The sequence below is a fragment of the Ruditapes philippinarum genome, unplaced genomic scaffold (genome assembly GCF_026571515.1).
Source record: "Ruditapes philippinarum isolate M1 unplaced genomic scaffold, ASM2657151v2 ctg4985_1_1_1_1, whole genome shotgun sequence".
Lineage (NCBI taxonomy): Eukaryota > Metazoa > Mollusca > Bivalvia > Venerida > Veneridae > Ruditapes > Ruditapes philippinarum.
The window spans coordinates 105,497-121,253 of record NW_026853557.1 but is presented as its reverse complement, the minus strand read 5'-3'; the positions used below and the strand labels follow the sequence as shown (position 1 = coordinate 121,253).

The window sequence follows — 15,757 nt, the reverse complement described above, 5'->3', positions numbered from 1 at the left end:
ACTACTTGACAGCCTGCTCAGGAACAAGCTCTGGTAAATTCAATGTCACTTACTGCTGTTTTCCTGAGCTAAAACTACCAACAGCACAATCATGGTGACTGATTAGAATAAATATATAAACTGCCTAAAATATAAAAAGGACTGGACCACTCTTTTTTATCAAGTGAACCTTACAGATAACTAATGAAAGATTTTTATAGAAATTCCTGGCTCTAATGTTTTCTACACAGGAGAGAATTGCAAGTTGTATTTGTATAATCTAAGTTTCTGCTTTTTAAAAATCATTGTTTATTTATATTTCATTTAGTAAACAACACTTACTTTTCTGGCAGAGGTGATGAAATCTCTATATTTTATTCATAAAACATAAAACATATATATGAAGTAATTTTACCTTGGTTCCTGGGTTTGACAATCTAAGCACCTTTTTTAATATGTTCAGTTTGATGATATATTTCCGAGGTATGTGAGTGAACTTTGATGAGGAATCTTTAATTGGAAATTCTGTTTCACTGCTTGGCTAAAATAGATCAAGTCATTAATTTATTGATTACTTACAAATCAAACAATATTTTATTTTTGTTGTAGGACAAATGTTTTGTTTGTTTTGTTTTGGGTTTTACGTCACATCAACACAGTATAGGTCATATCGCGACGCTCCAGCTTTACTGGTGGAGGAAGACCTCAGGTGCCCTTCCGTGCATTATTTCAGGCACGAACGGGCACCTGAGTAGAACCACCGACGTTCCGTAAGCTAGCTGGATAGCTTCCTCACATGAAAGAATCCAAAGTCCCTGTCGGGACTCGAACCCACAGCGGTGAGGGGCAAGTGGTTTGAAGTCAACGACCTTAACCACTCGGCCACGGACGCCCCTAGGACAAATGTGAGTATACATGTTAAATAAAGCTATTTTGGGAGCATGCTGAATTTTTCTTTGAAACAATTTTGTGTTACATAAATTATTCATATATTTTTCTACTACATGCTGCCTTACAAATAATGGGAAAAATCACTCAAACTATGTAAGAACTGGGTATAAAAGTTATTTTTTTCTCATCTCCAAAATCCACTAAAAAAGTTATCATTAATATACTTCTTGTAAATAAATTTTAAAGACAAAACATCATAAATCTCTAGAAACTGAAACAAGAAAATTCCTTGACACTTCAACACTAACTTGAAGGGGTTTTTGTCACAAAAAACATGCCTCACAAAACTACTTTGGTACTAAACATTCTGGTCCTTTTTAGCAGTTTGACCTGTGAAAGCCAGACAAGATTTTTCTATTTATAGCTCTGAGGGCCAGTTTGTGCAGCAAAGTGGAACATGCCAGCGATATGCACAACTAAGGATGGTACTGATTACTCCTGTGAACTTTCATTGAAATCAAAACAGCATTTGTGCAGGGAAGTGGAACATGCTGGCCATATGCACAACTAGGGAAGGTATAAAAGTTTCATTGAAATCCCACCAGCAGTTTTACCTGTGAAGGCAGGACAAGATTTTTCAACCATTTTGTGCAGCAAAGTTGTACATGCCAGCGATATGCACAACTAGGGATGGTACTGATCACTCCCGTGAACTTTCATTGAAATCCAAATAGCATTTATGCAGGGAAGTGGAACATGCTGGCCATATGCACAACTAGGGAAGGTGCGAAAGTTTCATTGAAATCCCACCAGCAGTTTGATCTGTGAAAGCTTGACAAGCGGATGGACAGATGGACAGACATACAGACAACAAAGGCAAAAACAATGTCTCCCAAAAATTTTGGGAGGAACTTAAATTTAAAAATTAAAAAACCCTTACCGGGTTTAATTAAAAGTTTCAAAAAGCTATGCAATATATTTCAAAAAACTGCATCCAAAAACAAACTTTTGGGGCTGGGGCTATACAAACATACTGGGCTACTGGGGACATTATCAAAATTTTTAAATAAGGAAAAAAGAGGGGGTGTTGGACTATTTTGTTTTTTTATATAAAAAAAAGATCATGAATTTTCCCACGTTCCCAAAAAGGGCCTAATTTTTTTAAAAACGATATTAGAAAATTTTGGGGCCCCTTTAAAACTGCCTAAAAATGCTCCCAAAAAAGTGTGGGAAATTTCAACCATTTTTCAGTAAATTTTGGGGGAAACCCAAATTGCCGCGAAAATTAACCCAAAAATGGAAAGCCAAAAATGATTAAGTACAAAGCTCTCTCTATTCCTTGAAGAGTCAAGAAAATGTACAAAATAATGGAGTTTTAGACAAACTCGTCTGATGATTAGCACTTAAGTTTTACATATTTCTACAAGTTATATTCGTATAAACAGTCTCAATATTTACCTCATTTTCAGCACATTCTACATCTACCTGTATCTGCCTGGAATCTATCTCAAGTAAAATCTGTCTTACACCAACACAAGACAACAATGTATGCAGTGTCTTAAGAGAGGCTATAGTCAAACCTTCTAAGTCATTAGCAAAATTTGCTGTACTTTTTAGAAACATGCTAAAAGATCCAGTAGGAGATTCTGATGAGGTGTCAAAACTATCTGGTGAACTTGAAGAGTTAGTTCCCGTAGATGATGTAGAAGTCTCGAACATCGATTCAAGCATTTCAATGTAATGTCTTAAATAATCACTAATCAGTGGTAATATTAAAACTGCATCTTCTAAATCAGACTGTCTAGTCAATGAATATGCAGCATCACCCTGGTCACATGGTCTCATTTGATTTTGAATTGACCAATCAGATTTTGAGTTTTCATTAGACTGATTCCATGGTTTTAGAAGGTTTGATAGTCCTTGAACAGCCATACTGAAATGATCAACCGGAACCAGTCTCACCATGTCTGGTTTGTCAAATTGAGACACAAGACTTTGAAGGTCTGATAACCTGCAAATCATAAAGTAAGCCATGTTTAAAGTGTATTGAGCTATATATCTACTGAAATATTTATTGTTTGAATTTTAAAAGAAATACTTCAAAAATGCTTGAAGGAAGAAAAAATGGTAGTTAATGACTCATGCACAAAATCACTGCTGAACAGATAAAACCCTACTTAAAATAGCAAAATAATATTTTGTCCCAGATAATTTTATTCTGTTTACATACATTCATGTGTGTTAAATAACAGAGATATTCTATGTTTCAACTTTTTTGGGAATCAACCATATAAAAATGGAACCAATAAAATTTTAATGTTGATAAATTTTATAAAAATATTTCATCAGATATATAGATTTATACACTTTAAAACTAGAACATTACTGAAACAATAATGCAAAATTGAGACTCTAAATCAAGACTCTTGTACAGTACGACATCGTTTTTTTCTAATTTATCTTTAAATTGAAGACCATATATATCCCAAAAATTAATACTTTTTTTCTTTCTGTACAATTTATGAGTGGATTAAAGCTAAACTGTACATTTTTTCTCTCACCTACTGTGCTCAGGAATGTCCTAATAACAATTGTTTATTGTACCTGACTGTCTCATTGAACAAATGTTAAAAAATATTATGAATTTGATTGAGAAAAAAAATCTGATAGGCAAAAAACACAATTTTTGGGGATGCAAGGGCTTTGAGCGTTATACTGAAGTTGGTGTTATAACAAGGACAATTATAGCAGGACTGCAGTGTACATAAAATATATATGATAGCATAGCAGGAATATTTTGCTTCAATTACCTTCTCCCTCTGACTGGGGACAGCAGACTTGTATCTTTATCCCTGTCAAACTGAACATTACACAAGGTGGCACTAGTTGATGGAGTGTTTAGCAAACCCACAATGCCTCGCTCACTCACACTTCCTGTTGAGCTTGGTGTTATGTTCAGTAACCGCCCTACAAGCTGGGAACCAGACGATCTATATCCTCCAACACACAGTGATATCCTACACTTCCTCCTGGTTCCCTTCATACTTGAGGCTGAATTGAAGTACAGACTATATAATATGATAAATACACTAGTATTCTCTTGGGAAACAATGCAAACTATTTCTTTCTTTCAAGGTGCTACTTGCGTTCTACTTTAACTTGTGGTTAACTTAAAAATATCTTTATTCCAGGTATGGTCCATTTTTACTCATTAAAACCATTGAATGTATACATAATACATAATCATACACCCACATTTTTCATAGAACATGATTGTTTACAATTTACGGGTATAAACAAATTAATCTTAACATAAACCCCCTTAAGAATGTACAATATGGTTTCATTTAGCATCAATGATTTTTAATATACATATTAGATTTATAACAATGACACGCTGACCTATTAAGCATATCACCGGAATGATAAGATCATGAAGATATTGTTAATTTCATGATTTGAAAGTTTTTTCACCTTTTGTTTGTTTTCCACCTTGTGAACTATCCATGTTATCTCCAGACTGACTGACCTTCACCTCCACATTTTGAGTGACCTTGACCCCTACAGATGGTTGAATGACCTTCACCACCTTCTTCTGTGGGGAAACCTCTTCTGCCATGAATGTTTTCTTTGAAGGAAACCCTGATTGACCTTTAGGTGACCTTTCCTCTACCAATATTTTTCGAGGTTTTGGACTGACACTCTGTGACTCTGGAAATGCCTACACATAAACAAATATATTACTTACACTAAACTACCTTAGGAAATAAATAATGTATCAGTACATTAAAAAAAAAAATGTTCTAAAACTGGAAATAAACAAGAGGGCCATGATGGCCCTGAAGACGCTCACCTGTATAAAGGCCCCCAGAGCGGGGCCAGTTTAAACCCCAGGGCTTTTGTTTGAACAAACTTGGTAGACACCCATTAGAAGATATTTCATGCTAAACATCTAAGGTTTGGCTCATTGAGTTTTAAAAAAAAGATTTTTTAAGATTTAACTATACACATATAATTAAAAGCAATGACACCCCTAGGGCGGGGCCAGTTTTGACCCCATTTGACACTCACTAGAAGATGTTTCATGCTTAATATCTATACTCTAGCTACTTGGGTTTTTTTAAATCAGATTTTTAAGTTTTTGCTATACACATATAAGGAAAATCAATGTCCCCCGGGGCAGGGCCAATTTTAACCCTAGGGCTTTTATTTGAACAAACTTTGAAGACACTAACTGGAAGATGTTTCATGCTTAATATCTTAACTCTAGCTATTTGGGTTTTTTCAACGAAGTTTTTTAAAGTTTTTGCTATACACATAAATAAAATCAATGACCCTCGGGGCGAGGCCAATTTTGACCCAAGGGCTTTTATATGAACAAACTTTGTAGACACTCACTAGGAGATGTTTCATGCTTAGTAACAAAACTCTAGCTATTTGTTTTTTTTCAAAGAAGATTTTTTTTTAAAGTTTTTGCTTTCAATGACCCCCTGGGGCAGGGCAAATTTTGACCCCAGGGCTCTTATTTGAACAAATTTGGTAGACACCCATTAGAACATGTTTCATGCTTAATATCTTAGCTCTAGCTCTTTGGGTTCTTTCAAAGAAGATTTTATAAGTTTTTACTATATGCATATAGGGAAAATCAATGACCCCCTGGGGCGGGGCCAATTTTGACCCAAGGGCCATTATTTGAACAATCTTGGTAGAGGTCTACCACACAATGTTTCATACCAAATATCTTATCTGTAGCCTTTGCCAATTCAGAAAAGAAGGTTTTTTTATGTTTTACTATATACATATTAGAACAAGAGGGCCATGATGGCCCTGAGGTCGCTCACCTGTATATAGGCCCCCCACCACTGGGCCAATTTTTACCCAAGGGCTTTTTTTTGTTTATTTGAACAGACTTGGTAGACACCCATAAGAAGTTGTTTCATGCTAAACATCTAAGTTCTAGCTCATTGGGTTTTATAAAAGAAGATTTTTAAAGTTTTTACTATACACATATAGTTAAAAACAATGACACCCCTGGGGCAGGGCCAGTTTTGACCCCCGGGCTTTTATTTGAACAAACTTTGTAGATATTTACTGAAAGATGTTTCATGCTTAATATCTAAACTCTAGCTATTTGGGTTTTTTCAAAGAAGATTTTTAAGTTTTTGCTATACACATATAAGGAAAACCAATGACCCCCCCCCCCCCGGGCGGGGCCAGTTTTGACCCAAGGGCTTTTATTTGAACATACTTGGTAACACCCATTAGAACATGTTTCATGCTAAATATCTTAGCTGTAGCTCTTTGAGTTCTTTAAAAGAAGATTTTTTAAGATTTTACTATATGCATATAGGGAAAATCAATGACCCCCTGGGGCGGGGCCAATTTTGACCCCAGGGCTTTTATTTGAAAAACTTGGTAGACACTCATTAGAAGATGTTTCATGCTAAATATCTTAGCTCTAGCTCTTTGGGTTCTTTAAAAGAAGATTTTTTAAGTTTTTACTATGTGCATATAGGGAAAGTCTATGACCCCCCGGGGCGGGGTCAATTTTGACCCCAGGGCTTTTATTTGAACAAACTTGGTAGACATTCACTAGAAGATGTTTCATGCCAAATATCTAAGCTCTAGCTCTTATGGTTCTTTAAAAGAAGATTTTTTAAGTTTTTACTATGTGCATATAGGGAAAATCAATGACCCCCCGGGGTGGGGCCAATTTTGACCCCAGGGCTTTAATTTGAACAAACTTGGTAGACACTCACTAGAAGATGTTTCATGCTTAATATCTTAGCTCTAGCTCTTTGGGTTCTTTAAAAGAAGATTTTTTAAGTTTTTACTATATGCATATAGGGAAAATCAATGACCCCCTGGGGCGGGGTCAATTTTGACCCCAGGGCTTTTATTTGAACAAACTTGGTAGACACTCACTAGAAGATGTTTCATGCCAAATATCTAAGCTCTAGCTCTTAGGGTTGTTTAAAAGAAGATATTTAAAGATTTTTCTTTCGGTTGCCATGGCAACCAGAGTTCTGCATGGAATTAAATTCTTTGAACAATTTTTAAAGGTGACCACCAAAGGAACATTCCTGTGAAGTTTGGATAAAATTGGCTCAGTGGTTTATGAGGAGATGTCATTTAAAGCAAAAGTTTACGGACGGACGACGGATGGACAGACGCCGGACGAAAAAGCGATCACAAAGCTCACCCTGTCACTTTGTGACAGGTGAGCTTAAAACCTATGCCCCCCCCCCCCCCCCCCCGGGGCAGGGGCAAATTTTTTGACACTAGGGACAAAATTTTGTACAAATTTTGTATTGGACCTTCAGATGATATATATATATGATAAGACCAAATATCAAAGCTCTTCTAGGGCATTTACTTTCAGACCAAAGATTTTTTCAAGTTTCACTATATGTATGTAATGAAAAATCAATGACCCCCCCCGGGGCGGGGCCAATTTTGACCCTAGGGCCTTATTTTTGAAAAATCTTGATAGAGGTCTACTACTCAATGTTTCATGCCAAATATCTAAATCTGTAACCTTTTGCCAAATCAGAGAAGAAGACTTTTTTAGAATTTACTATATACATATAAGGAAAATCCTATGAACCCCCCGGGCAGGGCCAAAATTTGACACTAGGGACAAATTTGAACAACTTTGGTAGAGGACCATAGATGATACCATATACCAAAAATCAAAGCTCTGGCCCTTGTACTTTCAGACAAGAAGATTTTTTAATTTGTGTTTTTTGAAATCCTTTTCTGGCCCTATGACCTAACATATGCAACAGGACCGGAACCATTTGAACAACTTTGAAAGGGGAACCACCAAGGATCATTTCTGTAAAGTTTGGTTGATGTGCAGTCATTGGTTTCAGAGGAGATGTTGTTAATGTTAAAAAGTTGACGACGCACGACGAACACAGGGCCATTACAATAGCTCACCCTGAGCATTGCTCAGGTGAGCTAAAAAAAAAAATCCTTACAACAAATTAGTAGGATAACTTCCAAAATCAGCACACAAACAAACACGTGACAGGCAGTTGAAAATATCATCTTTGTTATGTACCTGTGAGGTAGAAGGTCCAGCTGCTTGCAAACCTCTCAATTGAGACTCTAACTCTCTCACCCTGTCTGACAGTCCTCTTTCCTCCTGCTCCTTAAACTGAAGTTGTGTCTGAAGCCGTGTGAGCTCCGTCTGAAATATATACAGGAATCACAAATTGAAAGTGCATTCCCAAATGTTGATGCACTCCGAACTGTAATGTACCAGTCCATTGTAATCCTGGCCCTCGATACCATGGGGATTAACAGACTTTGACTTACCTTAAATTGAGTCAGAAGGACTTTCTGTTATTTGTGCAAAAAATCAACACTGCATTGTCCCTTCATGGCAGGGATAGGCAGAAGCTAAAACCCTTACTTTACCCTGAACTGCCCCAGGGTGGCAGTTTGAAGTTACCATTGACTAGTACATAAACCATCTGTTTTTCAAGTTGTTTTTCCAATTTTCTCCCAATCTAAATTGATCAGAACAAATAAGTTAAACAATTTTGTCTCCACACAAAATCATCCAAGACAAACATGTCCCAAAACCTCTGTTAGATCTTGAAAGACAAAGCTAATAGAACAAATTCACTTTACCAAACTTTAAGGCTGTATCTGAATATAGACAGGAAAAAAGAGCTGCCCATAAGACAGCACACTCAACTACATGTATTCTCAGTGCTTGACAGTAAGAAAAGTGGCATAACTATGTAAAAAGGTAACTCCAAGTTAAGTGAACTGTGCCCATCATATAAGGTAATCACAGAAAACAAAATAGTGCTTTCAGTAGTTTTAAAGATACCAACTTGCAAGCAAAAACTTAATCAAAGTGTGTTGGGAACGCTAATATATAATCAGTTCAATAAAAACAAACACTTTTCTTAAGCTTTAGACGTTTAGTCTTCTTCAGAAAAAATTGACGTTAATAAAATAACAAATGACGCAATGTCCGTTTAACTATACGCTAAACAGAACGCGACGTTAACGCTTAACGTTAACTTTTTTTGGGGGGAATGCTAACACAGACAATTGGGTGGCTCTCCCTATTCTTCAAATATTTGAGTTAACAAACAAATCATTTGTTTCAGGTAAAGCTCTTTCATAATAAGCTACCTGTATATTTGATTTATAAAAGAGAACCAAACAAAAGTAATTTGAATTAAGCTACAGTATTTTCTCTGCCACAAAGACCATTTGCTATTTCTTTGATATACAAAATCTGTGCAGCAGAGAGTTAACATACAAAACACTGTAAAGCACCATTATTCTGAAAACTATTGATATCCTTGTTGTTGTTTTTTTTAAAAGCAAACATTAACTGAATTTTCTCATTTTTCTGAACTTTTTACTTGTTCTTAGTCAAATCAGTTTGAACTAAATAGGCAAACAAGGAGGTCTGATAAAAGGGCTACAAAATAAGGTATCTGATCAAATGAATAATTTTGTAAACGAAATGTTAAATAAATACAAAACCTGCATAGACTTTTCTTTCTCAGTCTGTTGAACATTCTGTTGATGTATTTGGCTGATTTTCTCAGTTTTTAAAGTATCCAGTTCTGTATCTCTCTTAGTGAGGTTATCTCGCAGTAATTTATTCTCACCTTCTTTAACACAAACTTCTTCTTTCATCTTCTCTACCTGAGATAAGACAAACTTACAATTAGCTAAAACAGAGTGAATTACTGTTAGCTAATGTACCAAACACATGCTGTCTGCAACTATATGGGGACGTCATACTAAACCAGACATACATGTATGGCTTAAAAGGTATAGATCTATATTTAATGAAATGTTTTAATATTCACAATAAAATTACAGTTTCCATAATCTCATGGTTGATTCTCAAAGAGTTATTTAAGCTTAATTGCGAAACAAGTTCTTGCAACTTATATTAAACAGTTTCAAGTTTGCTTCCAGGAACCAACCAGTGCCAATGTCATATGAAGAAACATGGTTGTAACCTGATTTGGGCTTGAACCGATGATACCTGAGTTGTTAATAACAAAGTTTGCTATGAGAAACTGTGGGAAAGTGCCACAAAACTATATAAGGATGAAATGGAACAGTTATTATCATGCATCCTATATTTTTCGGAGAGCATAAAAAATTGATGCCAATATCAATGTTACCTGAAGTTTGAGGGCCGCACATTCTTGTTTCATCTTGTTTATTTCTATAACACTTGACTGGTTTCCACTTAACATACTTCCTGTAATATCAAGGGAACCAGAACTGAGCCTTGACAAAGATCCTGATAAATGGCCTCGAGTATGTTCTATTGATGAACCTAAAATTAAAGTTTAACCAGATTTATACATGTAGTATCAACAAATAAAGCATAATTTAGGATATTATTTACAAAGAATTATATCAATCTATACCGACTTGTTTTACTAAATTGTTGATCAAATTATATATTGAAGAGCAATGTCTGAAGAAAAATTGTTGAGAAAATAAAATTATGAATACATACATGAATATTTACTTTAAATATAAATACAGTAGAACTAGAATTTTTTTATGTGTGCGACTTCGATTAGCTGTTGTTATCTTAATCCCTTTCAAACAGAACTGTCAACATTACACAAGGTGGCGCTAGTTACTGAAGCGTTCAGCAAACCCACAATACCTTACTCACTCACACTTCCTGCAAGCTAAATATTAAGTTCTGTAACCAGATCCAACAATATGGAAACCAGATGACCTATTTCCTTCTATACCTCCTTGTTCCCTTCATACTAAAAAAATTTTGCATACCTTATATCTGCAGCAAGTTTCGCAATGTAAGCCCCCCCCCACCCCTTTTTTAACATAAGTTACAGAATATAAGGCCACAGAAATAAAAACTTTCTATACAATATTTTGCTTTGTTCCCCATTAAGATAATAACATTGTGTTTATCATTTTGTATAGTTTGTACATCAATTCAGCTCCATGCATGAAGGTAACCAGGAGGAAGTGCAGGGTACCACTGTGTGGAGGAAGTAGGTCATCTGGTTCCAAGCCTGAGGGAGTTCACTGAACATAACCCCATAACAACACCTAGCTCAACAGAGACAGTCTGAAACAGTATATTTATAATTCATACCTGACTTTACACTAGAGGAACTTGTGCTGGAGTATCCAGTAAGTGAACCAGGATATGACGAATGACTGGAACGAGACAGACTGTTGCTATGAGACGAGCCATGTGAACTATTGTGTACTGAATTGCCCGAGACATTATGAACAGAAGGATTTCCTCCGTTCATACTGGACGAGGCAGAGGACGACGACGAACGGGACAGTTGAGGCTTGAGGAAAGTTCCTGCTGGTTGGTGAGGTTGTCTAGCCTCATGAGAAGACTCATGCATGGAACCAATGGCTTCAGGTTTTGTGTGTGTGATGGCCTGAAAAGGAAGGGATATGAAGTTGATTTATTTTTATAAAGATGATTATTTCCAATGCTCTAATATACTGGCATATAATGGCATATAACAATCATTTCACAGATTTTGACTGTAACAAATACCTCTATTGATGAATTTTTGTGAATAGCTATAACTTTTTCATTTCTATATAGCTGTGAACATTAACAGTCCTACCTGTGAAGCTTGCATTTCTATATAGTTGTGAACATTAACAGTCCTACCTGTGAAGCTTGCATTTCTATATACAGTAGAACTTCAATGAGTCGAACTTCGATTACTTGATATTCTCAATATGTTGAAGTAAAATGAAAGTCCCGATTTTTTTCCCTATATATTCCTTATAAAAACCTATTAATAAGTCGAAATTTCATGTGTCGAATTTTTCGATGAGTCGAAATTTTTTCATGGTCCATATAGAATAAATCGAGTACAATTTACCACAAACAAGTCAAAGTCCTTTGATTTTTTTTGACATCTTCGATCTCGAGATAATTTTCACACCTTATCTGGCCGTGAAAGACAATTTCCAATCAACTTGGGTGACAAGTGTTAATTATACAGCCGTGTCTTCAAACAGCCTTTGTATGCGTTTAAATGTGTGATAAAATGCTTTAATTGTTACCATTCAAATAGACGTAGTGGTTATTGAAAGTAAACAGTAAGAACTACATGTACTTTCATTTGAGAACTTCCGTGACCCAGTGTCTAAGGATAATCACACGCGAAATATTTACTAAAAGCTGGTTAAGTTATCACCCTTTCCTATTGTTATGCCTTTTGTAACTAACTTGTATACGGCAACAGGTCGAAATTTTGTTACAAAATTGAGACCGATTCATGAGTCGAAGTCCCGAAGTGTCAAAGTTTTTATGCAAGTCCCTTCAACTTCGACTTACCGAAGTTCTACTGTAGTTGTGAACATTAACAGTCCTACCTGTGAAGCTTGCATTTCTATATAGCTGTGAACATTAATTAAATAGTCTTACCTGTGAAGCTTGCAATTCTATATCATCAAGGTCAGCTTGGGTAAATTCCATACTGTCATCCCATAGTTCATCTCCTTCAAATTCATCCTCAGTCTTCCTTTTCTTTGATGGTGGCTCATTATCTATCAATTTTAAATTAAAACTATGACCAACATAGCAGGGAAAAACTGATCGGGGCCCTTATTACGTTTTAGGAGAATGGAGCTAGGGGCCCTCTAACAGATGAATGTAGCGCTTTGAAGATAATGGGGATTATGTCTGTCAAAAACAACTCTAATAATGTTCAGTATTGCATATATAAATATGCAAAAAGCAGTTTTCAATAAGAAATTGTTTTAATTGAGGTCTACTTTAAATAGGAAAAAATTAATAAAAATATTTTATGGGAATATTTTTAAAAAATAGAGCAAAAAAAAAATGAGAGGGAAATGGGGACCAATTTCAGTTAAATAAATAGTGAAATGAGTGTCCTGAACAAATATGTGAAACATGCAAGAAAAGAACTTTTTCCCTTGAAATTTGTTTTTCCGATCTTAGCAGATGACCATGGTGTTTATACTTTCTTTAACATTTGCTTGTATACATTACATTGCAAAAGTACAAGTATACATTAAACTTTTTATCTTCTTTAATCTGCAATTTGAACAGAACTCTTTGCTCATCCTTATTTATTTACATCCTCAGTAACCCAGGCTATTTACTGTATACCAGTATCAAACTTGAAAGGTAGTAATACTAGTATATACAGAATGTGTACGCTGATTAATCCGGCAATGTTAGTCATATTTACCAGAACTCCCTTGTTTTCTGAAACTGCCTTCCATCACTACAGACTGTGCAGCAAAATTAGCTGCAACTTTCTCTACTTTATATTCACGTCGACGCCAGCCAAACTGGTGCAGCAAAGACTTGCCTGCCATGCATTTGTACAACCTGATATAAATACACAAATATCTTATATTAGTTTCAACTTAATGCAACCAAAATTTTATTTTATTTCTAAGATTTCTTAGATCTTTACCAGTTCCATATGTGGGAGCAATAACCAAATTGCATAATTTTGTCAAAATCAATGACAGAATTTTATGTCCTCTTGTTTAGAAGTGGGAATGGTGGTCACTAACAAGTATACTAAGTTTCAAAGCATATCTTAAAGGGTATAGTAAATAAGTGGGGACCCAAGAAAACTGATGTATATGGTACAATTTTAACTGCAAAAAACAGGCTCAATTATCTACTTTTTACTCAAGGGATTAAGTGAAAATATTCAGAGACTATTTTGAATTGAGAATGAGCCTTATTTTGGTCCCTGGTGATAAGATGAAAATGACCTGACAAGTCTTAACATCCTCAGCTGCCCCTTTGCCAATCAGAATCCTAGTTTTAACCTACATATGAGTCAAAGCTTAAAGACTCAAAGGAACTATTTGAAGTTTGCTCAAACAAAAATTTTGGCTATGAATGTGGGTAATAGTAGGGCAAATATTAAATTTTGGTCGTTTTATAATTTCTCAAATTCCAAACAAAAAAATTGCTGGGAAATCAAATAAGAAAAAAAAATATGGAAGTGGCTAGCCGTACGGGCCCGTACGGCTAGCCAAAAGTTCTAGCCGTACGTGAGTCACGTACGACTAGCCAGGACTCGCTGTATTGTCTAGCCGTACGGCACTTTTCAAAATTATATAGAAGTCGACCATGCATATGTTATTTTGTGCCTCATGATTATGATTTGTTGTTTTATTTGACTGAAACGTGTTTTTTTTTGTTAATTAAGCACATGGATCGAATAAATAATGATCGGAGTGAAATAAATAAATAAATACATAGAACATTGAGAGAAAAAACGGTGAAAAGCAAAAATAATTGTATAATTTTCAAATACAGTAGATAAATATCGAACATAAAGGCACAAACAATTAATAAGCCTTAAATAAAGCCTACCCAGGAACTGACAATAGAATTTTAAAATGCGTTTCACGGAACATGCAAACTTTCCATAATGATGGACAAACTTCTATACCGTCGGTAATTGACGCAAATATCAGAGCCTAACATTGATTTTTTTTTTCATTTTATAGGTGTCGAAAATTAAACTTTATGAAACAAAAAAGGATTATTATCAAAATTTTGTAAACTATTTCAATTGATGTTATTTAACTGCGACCTAACGCTATTTTTTCTCGATGTCTTGAAATGATAAAGATCGATATTCGTACTTCTTTTACTGTAGCCAACAAGGCGATTAATCTCTATTTAAAGTAAATATACGAAGACAATTACTATTTCATGGTTAAAATCCTCGCTTAAAGTCATGAAAAACATATATGTATAATTTCGACTTCTATATAAATTTGAAAAGTGCCGTACGGCTAGACAATACAGTGTGCCCTGGCTAGTCGTACGTGACTCACGTACGGCTAGAACTTTTGGCTAGCCGTACGGGCCCGTACGGCTAGCCACTTCCAAAAAATATACAGAATTCTATACCTATTGGTGGAATTTTCAGTATCATTCCTTGTTGGGCACCACCATTTTTAATGTAACACAATAATAGCAAGGTATTCGCATTAATTTATAGACCAATCACAACTTTTTGGCTTAATAATAAGGTAACAATAATTGCCGAGGTGTTCTGATTAAGACTGAAAGCAGTGCATAAAATTGAATGACACTTAAAACAAAAAATGTAAAATAAAAAATGAACAAAATTTTATTTATCTGACTTTCCCGTTAATAGGCTTTGCCTACTATCATATTACTAAAATCCGCAGCTTCTGATGTGTTGTCTTACTGACTGTCTATTGGTAAAGGTAATTAGATATAGGTAATTCATCTGTAAACTTTTTGATAAAAGTGAAAATTGAAATACTCTAATTAATGTTTAATAGAATCTAGTAGGTATTTAAAAAAAAGTTGACACGTTATAACAAAAGTTCGTGAAAGCTAACATCGTTCTTTCCTAGCAAATTGATGACACTTGACGTGATATTAACAGTTTTTGTTAACATTTTCTGCCAATTTAAATACATGTCATATCCGAGAACTATTCAAGTCCATCCCAAGAAAAAAATATCTACGTCCGACTAGCCAAATTCAGTTCATTGCATTATCCATTGTCATACTTCATATACCTTCAAAATACTTCTTCCTACAAAGATGTCAGGCCTAAAATAGAGTACAATCGCAAAATAATCGTAACTTTGCAGAAATTTGTAGCTGCCGCGGTTGTAAACGGTGCTTATGTAAATTAAATCTCGTATAATTTGTCAATTTATTATGGGACGGTATACTTTGCAGACAACTTTGCAGACAAGTTAAACATACTGTAGATACGTTAAATAAAGAAGGGCTTTAGATTTTGCAGACAATATAGATTATATAGGGATAGATTATGCTGTTGATCAGTTGGTAACGTGTAAAAAAGGAAAATAAACAATGTGAAATTTA

General features: G+C 35.1%; 1 protein-coding gene across 1 annotated transcript; it reads right to left on the bottom strand.

The window, feature by feature from the left end:
• Nucleotides 1–49: 49 nt before the first annotated feature.
• Nucleotides 50–15,556, bottom strand: LOC132737205 (uncharacterized). Its single transcript, XM_060724465.1, has 12 exons — nt 15,442–15,556; nt 13,101–13,243; nt 12,311–12,432; nt 11,003–11,303; nt 10,044–10,201; nt 9,388–9,552; nt 7,937–8,065; nt 4,345–4,591; nt 3,681–3,921; nt 2,329–2,881; nt 374–520; nt 50–124 (listed from the first exon to the last, which is right to left on the bottom strand). The coding sequence occupies exons 2-12, from the start codon at nt 13,228–13,230 to the stop codon at nt 50–52; spliced, it is 2,268 nt and encodes a 755-aa protein (XP_060580448.1). The 5' UTR covers nt 13,231–13,243; nt 15,442–15,556.
• Between the last annotated feature and the right edge of the window lie 201 nt (nt 15,557–15,757).